Source organism: Mastigoproctus giganteus, chromosome 4, assembly GCF_048544385.1.
Source record: "Mastigoproctus giganteus isolate SK-2022 chromosome 4, ASM4854438v1, whole genome shotgun sequence".
NCBI classification, from domain to species: Eukaryota; Metazoa; Arthropoda; class Arachnida; order Uropygi; family Thelyphonidae; genus Mastigoproctus; species Mastigoproctus giganteus.
In genome coordinates this window covers 16,580,683-16,589,639 of record NC_143578.1, presented here as the reverse complement: position 1 = coordinate 16,589,639, position 8,957 = coordinate 16,580,683, and the positions used below count along the sequence as shown (strand labels likewise).

General features: G+C 35.4%; 1 protein-coding gene across 1 annotated transcript; it reads right to left on the bottom strand.

Moving 5' to 3' along the window:
- Positions 1-862: 862 nt before the first annotated feature.
- LOC150086437 (suppressor of cytokine signaling 2-like) lies at positions 863-8,660 on the bottom strand. Its single transcript, XM_090372580.1, has 2 exons — positions 8,432-8,660; positions 863-2,786 (listed from the first exon to the last, which is right to left on the bottom strand). Exon 2 carries the CDS (start codon positions 2,691-2,693, stop codon positions 1,935-1,937), a length of 759 nt encoding a protein of 252 aa, XP_090228706.1. The 5' UTR covers positions 2,694-2,786; positions 8,432-8,660; the 3' UTR covers positions 863-1,934.
- Between the last annotated feature and the right edge of the window lie 297 nt (positions 8,661-8,957).

Here is an 8,957-nt window from a genome sequence, read left to right as displayed (position 1 = left end):
TCAGTTTAATTGCCAACAGTTTAGAGGTGATATGTATACTAATATTACAGCTTGAGCTTTGATATCCTGCTATTTCATAAAATGTAATCTGACTTTTAATTTCAATTAACCCAAGTTACGATGTAACTTCTACAGAGGATGGTAATAATTATTCAGATCAATGTCACTTTGGAAAGAGCATACTCTATTAAAAACAAATAAGAGCTGATATAGATTGTTCAGAAAAGTTTGTCAGATTTCTATTCATTAAAAACCTATCACATCATGTGGGAAGTGAGGTAAATTGACAAGGATGTTTTGTCACTGACCATTTTGAGAGGTGCTGAAAAAAGCAACTCAATTATATAAGTCTGTGTGATAAAATTATTACAAAACATATTTGAAAATGAATAGTACATACAGGACCCAGCTATTAGTTTCTGTGGGCCTTCAACTTCACAGGGAAAATATCCCATTAGAAGTAAAACCTACAATACGTTAGAAGTAAAACCTTTGGGGGAGGGCATAAAATTAATGGTTGGGTCCCATATATACAATACAATTGATTCTCATTGTTTCAAAAAATCAAATTGATGAGAATCAAACTATAATACGAGTACTATCTTCAATTTTATGATCCTAATTCGGAGTTATAAAACAAATTATGAAATCTTTTTGTCTGTAAACTGATTATTCAGTTTGTGGCAAATTAATCATGCGAAAAAAAAAAAAAGATGCATAAGAAAAGGGATTAACGTAATTCACTTGCTTCTTTGAAATAAAACAAATTCATCTTTTTTTTAAATTAAATATAAATATTTTATTAACTTGAAATATCGTGTAAACACTATACATCAAGCTTATTGTACAAAATAAATATTACATTTGTGTGACGACAGGGTTTGTACAAAGTCACGCTGTCCAACCGTAACAGGTGACTCAACCATCAGAAACACAGAGAATGCAATTGACATTAACAGCTGCTTACAAAATGGGGGATCTCCGTTGGAAAAAACAAGCAATCTTTTGACCTGTGCAAACCGCAACAGTGTCCCTCCGTGTTCTAGTTTCCCTTTTTGGCGATACGCCATGTGGGCCGTCCCTTCCCTCCTCCAAAAGCCACAGTTGGCGAAGTCGGTCACAGACCACAATTACACAACAGTTGGCGACTTGCCAAAGAACAGGTATTCCACGCACCGTTCATCGGCAGCTCACTACAGACGAAAGGATTGCCGTGGTACAAAACAAATTCATGTTTTCCGGATTAATGAGAATGTGACGTCACTCGAAGTCCTTGAAAAGAGGAGAGAGAAGCTCAAAAAGGGAAACGTGTTTTTTTTTTTTTTTTTCTGTGTGTCTAAATTAACTGCTAAACGCTTTGAAGGCTTTTTAAGTAGATGTAAATACCCAGTGTTTCGCATGTCGTCCCTTTAAAGGAAAAACAGCAACTTAAATTTTTAGTTATGGAAAAGAATTTTCGAAAAAAGAAAAAAACTTAAGAAAAAATGTAAATAAATTTAGTAACAAACAATAACAGTTTAGACATTCTACACTTCGCTTCCTTCGTTTTCTATGAAGGGAGAAACAGGTCAGTAGGTCACATCTGCCTCGATTACTGGAACGGGCCCTGGCGACCACAGTATCTAGTGTTGCGTTACGAAAACCCTCTGCTTATAGAACAGGGATTCGAAGCACGTGATCCTCTCAAACTGGTACGACTTGTGTGAAAACCCCACTTCGTATATCTCGAAGTCCACATCCGAGCAAGGGCAGGAACATAAGGCATCGATGACGTCACAGTGACGTTACCTTTCATAGGATTTTCTCAATTCAATGTTTTATTAAACATTCAGTCATAGTTGTGTTCCTCAAAGAAGCTGCTGAAGAAGGCCACAGAGGACGGAAACTTGGACATCCCTGGTTATAATTGGTCCCTTGAGGGCGGACGGTCTCATTTACAGCGAGTGTGGATAGTCCCTGAGGCAGTTCTTTAGCATTGTAGGTAACCCTAAGCTGTCCAGGACCCTTTGATTATGTCTGTTTTCTTGAAGACATCGATTAACAGCCAGACGACTCAGATGTCGGAGACTGTGAGTATGTTTGTACAAAGGACGAGTCAGGCGCACCGGCAAACCTTTACGTCCCGTGGGATCCAGCCAAACACACGAGGATCCTTTGACCGAACGACTCAGAGTCACATAATATTCCACGAGGTCGACGACACAATTGAAAAGTGGCATTAGCGTGGTGATCCTTTCATCAGAGTCAAGGCGAAAATTACCGTTCACATAATGGATCCGAACACTGGTGGGCCCTCGTTCCGTTTGAACACTGAGAGCAAACAGAAACTGATGATGGGAACTGTCTCTTATGAGGAACGTCCCTACCTCCTTAGTAGATAGCAAATGGTCTGCTTGAGCGCTCGTGAAACCTTCGTAATAGAAACCTGTTTCCCGTAATTTGTCCATCGTCTGACGGATTCGCTGAAAGTCCACATTCAGACAGAAACTCATATCGGAGGTAGGGGTGGTGGGATAAGGCGACACGGGAGAGGTCGTGCCGCTGGGCACGTGTTCCTTCTTCAGGCGTTGCGACGAGTCCACGACAGGCCACCCTGTCAGCTGTCCCGTCACTAACTCCGTGGACGGAATGACACACGATGTGGGAAGCGGCACGTGGAAGACAACCTCGGTGATACGAAGACGGGTCAACATCTCGTCCCGGGATCACGGTGTTCGTTGTGGGAGCTGAAACATGAAACCAGCTTGGCACAAAGTTGTATGCGGACTCTTGGAGTCTTCAGTAACCTGCAAAAGATACAAAGAGTTTACAGTACATCTTGCAGGCTTCGAAAAAGAGTATTCTAAATTTAATAGCAATGTCTATGATAAATGACTACTAAGAATGTTATCTAAATTATCACATTTTTTTGAAAACTCTGTTCCGAAATTCCTCTACTGCTGCTGTTACCTTCAAACTTTTGCGAATCTAAAAATATTTTACATCCTAAGGTTTAAGTTATCAGCTCTAATTCCCGGTTTTTAAAGAGAAACAAGATTATTTTCGGGTATTTTTTACCTGTTGTCAAATTTCTGGGAAGTTGATAATTTTATCACTAGAAATGATAAATTATGATTGCATAGTGTTCCACGTATTGTACAAGTTCAAAAAAAAAAAAAAAAAAAAAAGCCTTAAAAAAGCATCCTTTGCACACAATAAACATAGTCAAGAATACAAATAAAAACTAGCCATTTATTCCCAAACACATATATGAAATGAGGAGTCTAATACTCTCCTAAAAATTACCATGAATAATCATTAAAATATGAATTTTAACCAAATCATTTTAAAACAATTTGCTTAGTTTTTCCTCATGATCTACCAGAAAAAGGTGGTTAAATGCTTGTTATTCGCTGCGAATATACGAGATGTGCTCAACTGACATTGCAGTGCGTAGCTAGTTCTACTTGTCGCAACATGTCCGATGGCTTATCTAGACATTGTATCGCATGAATCTGCAGTCAGTCTGAATTAGCACTTTGAATAGAAGTTTTTTTATGTGTTTCTTCCCATTTTAAAAGTGTTTTTACTGAACAGCAAATTTGTATGAAATTTTATTTCAAATTAGGGGAACAGCAGCAGCTTTCGGAGAAGGCTGATCCTCGCTCTAGCCGCCCTTCAACTTCGAATTATTCAATCGTTCGTGTTCGTAAGCTGATGGTGTGATCGTCGTCTAACTAATCGCGAAGTTGCTAGTGAAATTAGCATTTCTTATGGGAAAAATTTTAATATAAAATAAAAATATCTAGGAATGTGAAGCGTTTCAGCTAAGTTTGTGCCTCAGATCCTCACTGATGATTACAGAATGACAAGTTCTTGCCTGTCAGAATCACTGCTGCTGATCCACGCTTTGTTTCTTTTGTCATTACTAGTGACGAATCGTGGGTGTATGACTATTACCCGGAAACAAAGGCCTACTTCTCTTAATGGAAGACCGCATCTTTTCCAAGGCCCCCAAAAAAGCAAGACAACCTCAACCAAATCTGAAGTTCACGCTTTTCGGATTTTTTTTTTTTTTTTTTTTTTGCCTCACAGGTTATTCATTGTGAATTTTCCCCGCATGGTCAAACAGGGAACCAGAAATACTACAAAACAGTTCTACGGCGATTGCGCGAAGCTCTTCGGAGAAAACAGCCGGAAAAGTGGTCTTCAGGGAATTAGCGCTTGCATCATAACAACACCCCTGCCCAATCGACGCTTTTTATTCAAGAATTTCTTGAGATACACACATCGCTGTGGTCCCCCATCCGTCACACTTACGAATTTAGCTCACTCTCAATTTTTTTCCTACAATCTTAAAGCCCCTTTGAAAGGTCAGAGATCCGCACCGACAGAAGAAATTATTCAGAACGCAACACTGGTGACTATTAGCAAATTCCAAGAGAAAGGTATCAGGAACGCTTCCAGAAGCGTTGAAATCTGTATATAGTGTCAAGGAAACTACTTCGAAGATCTATCCGCACTGCCAGTAAACATCATTTCTCAAATATTAGTTCAGTCCTCGAACTTTTTCATCACACCAAAATATATAGCAACACTTTGCGTCATGTAGAGAAAAAAAAATTTAATTCCAAGGATGTTTTCAATTTTGATTATTATTCTATTACATCTTGAAAAAATACGGTTTTTAATAAATTTTTCATGATTTAACAGAATTTTAACTTTTTAAAAAATCAATTATATTACCGCGAAACCGTTTCAAAAATAGCATTACATCTGCAAAACTTCATGTTATCAAAGACTTCTGTTATGTGATAATCTTTACTAAACATAACATAACTTAGTAACATAAATAAGTAAACATAACTTAAATATGCTAATTGCTAATTTGTTATTATAACCTAGAACTTTTCATCTATTTTCTGTAAATTAGAATTGATCATATGTAAATGCATCTTTGTTGATTGTTATTTAGATGTGCTCAATGTAAAATATAAGTTATTTTTGTCTCCAAACAGCAAGGTCTGGTGATTGGTATCGGCAAGATACCTGAAACGTTACTCAATGTGCTGTATATTAGTTTAGGTAACACCTAAATAAAATATATTAAAACTCCACTTGGTATAAGAGTGGTAATTTAGATATATTATAATTTTAAATGGATAGAAACCACGTAACGTCCTTCCCTAACCATATTAAACCTTTCCTATATAATACAATCTAGAATATGCACCAGTCGTAAGAAACTAAAACTGATATAGCATAATACCACTAATCAAAATTACAGATTAGACCAAAACCAAATAAAACAAAACAGTTGGAAATTTCGAGCTTCAGTGCATCAAAATGAATGGGATTCTAGAACAAATGCTTGCCCTCTTGAAAATCAGCTGTATGTTTACTCAGCTAACAGTCAGCGTGTCTGAGGGAGTAGCAGAAAACTGTGGTTATGCTCAACCTCAAAATAACTTTTGTTTTCTTTACATTTTGCAATTGACGTTCTACTCAAGTACCTTCGTGATTCGCATCTAACTGGTTTGTAACATGCTAACTTTCCAACACTTCTTCGATTGCATGTTTACGGAATAATTTAAGGGTTATACAATCAGTCAACTATATCCATAAACGCCATCTAAAATACAGGAATAAGCACAATATTCCTGGAATAAGCACAATTTGACTTTCCATAAATCTTGAGAAAGATTTATGGAAAGTCAAAAATAAAACCTGATAATTTCTGATTTTTAGAAAAGCAAGTATTTATGAGGATTTACTTATGTACAGTTTTCATATTTAATGTTTCATTATACTTAATTCGAATTGAAAATGTTCAGATGTTTCGTTGCAATCTACGTTGGGAACCAGGAACTAGAAGTGTTAAAAAGTCTGTTGTATTCAAGTTACAATCTCCAATTAGGATGGAAGTTTTCTTACAATAAAGAGAATTACGATCCTGCTATTCAGCAAGTATTTTCAGTAGTATTAATTATAATTTATAAATGGTTTTCAAAATAATGATATAATAACCAAATAAAAAAAAAAAAAAGGAGGCGAACCTCAAAGATTAACCCATCAAAAATACACAATACTCAATTAAAAATTTCAGTATTAAAAATATCAGGGATAACTTCGTTTAAAAACAATTAATCCTGTGGGTTTAAGTCCAAGTTAGTATTAGTACTATAGTGTACTAATACTAACTAATGCTAGGAAGCAAGCTTATACAGCATCAGCCGTAAAAAATAAGAAAAAAAATTGCATTTAGATACACCTTTTTTTTTTAACCAATAAGAAAAATTCTACCACATGTAAGCTTAGGGAACTAGCACGCAATAAATATTCAAGCAGATACCTAAACTAATAACATAAAATCAAACAACCATTAATTTGAAAACAAGATTTCCTATCCTAGGGGCAAATTAACATTTGCCATAGGATTGCGCTTCCGTTACCGCAGTACTGTAAAACCCCTTGCGGAAGTAAGCCAGTTAATTACTCTGTAAATAATTCATTCCATATGATATCTTCTTGACGTGTGTAAAAAACGAAAGAAAGAAAAAAATATATATATATTATCTGCTCTGCCAGCTGCCTACAGAAACTGAATCACATTTTTGAAGTACATATGCAAAGAATTAATCGTAAAATTTTTCAGGAAGTGTGATTGGAGAATGACCTTCAAAAACATTAAAATCTTCTCACAAAAAGCTTGGTCACGACCAACTATTTATCCTTAAAGTTTTTCAGACTGACTAGAAATGTAAATAAATAAAATTTAAGTTTATTTGCCAATAAAAATATCTTTAAAAGAAGCCAATGCATGTTTCAGAATCTTATATTTGAAAAATCTTATCGAAACATTTTCAATTATTCTTTCTGAAGTTAATGAGTCTCATCTGGACTAAAAACAATTTGTTCTTAAACTGTATATAATTATTTGTTAAAATTCATTTAAAATTTGTTATAATCTTTTATTAAAATTGTGACGTAACATTTACTCTGTTTGGAAAAGTTTACCTACTTATCTAGATTCTGTAAGTAAACTTAATCATAAAAGCCCCTGATATTTTACAATATCCGTGGATAATTATAATTTCAGAAAGTCAAGTCTAATGTGTACAATCATCTTCTAAATTTGAAAGCTTATTTATAAACTAATCTCCATATTTAAAATAAACAGTGCACGTTTTCAGTAGTTACCAAAATGATAAATCCATGAGGCTGGTCATATTCTTAAACACACGTTTTGATAAACTTTTCGATTTCTCCATAACAGAATTGCAATTATATTTCTATATATTATTTCATATATTTTAATTGTTATTTTGAACTCACATTTTCGTCACTCACCTTGAAGCTAACATAAAAAGGATATTTAGAAAGTATTTCAACTTTTTAACGTGAAACGAATGTGAAAGCTAATGTGGTGCCATCTATCATCAGTAACAAAGTAACAAGAACTGACTGCTCGGTAAATAAAATTTATGTGGTATTTGTTCATGCCATATTTTATTTATTCACATAAGTACATCTAACGAACGTCGTTAGAACCATTAAAAGGAGAAAGAACTGAGCAGCAAGCAGATGTTCAGTCTTTCTGGGTAAGATATTGATTTCCGTTTCATAAAATAGATTTTGTTTTCTGGCTAAACTTGACATAAGCCTACTATTTTTAGTAGGCTTATGCCAAGTTAGTTATATTAATTAACACTACTATTGTAGCTTCAGCTAGGTCATTTTATATTCTATAATTTAAAAATATATATACGTATATTTAAAAAAATACGGATTTTATAATTTATACAATACGGGTGATTTTTCTAGGCTTAGTTTTAGACGTTTACCAGGCGCAACTAATACACAATCGCCTATTATTTTAGATAAATATAATCAGCACTTTTGTGTAATCTAATTGCTCCTGGTTACACTACAAAAGTTAAGCCTAAAAAATAACACCAGTATTTTATAAATTATAAAATACCTGCGGATATTTTTATTTTTATATAAAATCCAGGAAATATGTAATAATAACTAGATAGGAATACCAGATAGACTGATATCTAAGATAAGCTATGCTTTGAAGAGAGAACGATTCATAATGGTTAGTCTTCACTCCTTTTTTTGAAATTAGGGATGTGATTTATTGCGTTCGAACATGACACGACACATTTGTTTGCTTTCTTAAGGTAGGTGGGATGTTTACTGCTCAAATATTTAGAATACAGCAATCATAAACTAAAAATTAAACTATAAATTTATACGAAGCAGACGACAATTAGAATTCGTCTGATATTTTGCGAGGATTTTTTTTTTTTTTGAGATTTCTTAAACGTCTGTATTTACTCCATCATGCTCAGTGTCTGAGTTGTATCTACCATCGTGTATATCATTTAAATATTATAACGTTCGATGAATCCAGTAAAGTTAAACAGTATAAACACCCGGTACTCACCAATTTATAAATATCCAACTTCGATCCGCACAGAACGTACGGTGACAGACAACAATATCTCAACAACCGACATACAGCCTCGGGATAGATACACCGTCAGCAACAGGTCCGTCTCGTTCCGTGACTGCACGCGGACTGTTTCCCCACTACCACGTCGAAGTACTTTAAACAGCCTGCCCGAGGCCGCTGTTATCCGCGTTGGTACTCAGAAACGGCAGCGGTCGAACCGATCTGTGTTTCCTGGAAATATATTTGCAGCTATTATGCGTGTCCCATCTTTTCTGGTGAACTGCCAAACCGGTGTGGCGCATGCGTGGCAGAGGCCAGTGTTGAAAGTGCCATTTCTTAGTAGTAACTGGCTCCTCCTCGCGTTCAGATGCAGGCGTCCTGTCTGTGATTGGCTAGGGGGCATATTCATTCAGAGAGCGATTCACTGTTCGTTTTGTGGACATTGCACCCGCGTTGTGGGTCAGAGCAAATCTGTTCCCTTTTCGTATGTATCGCTGGAGTGTTTCTAGTAATCGTT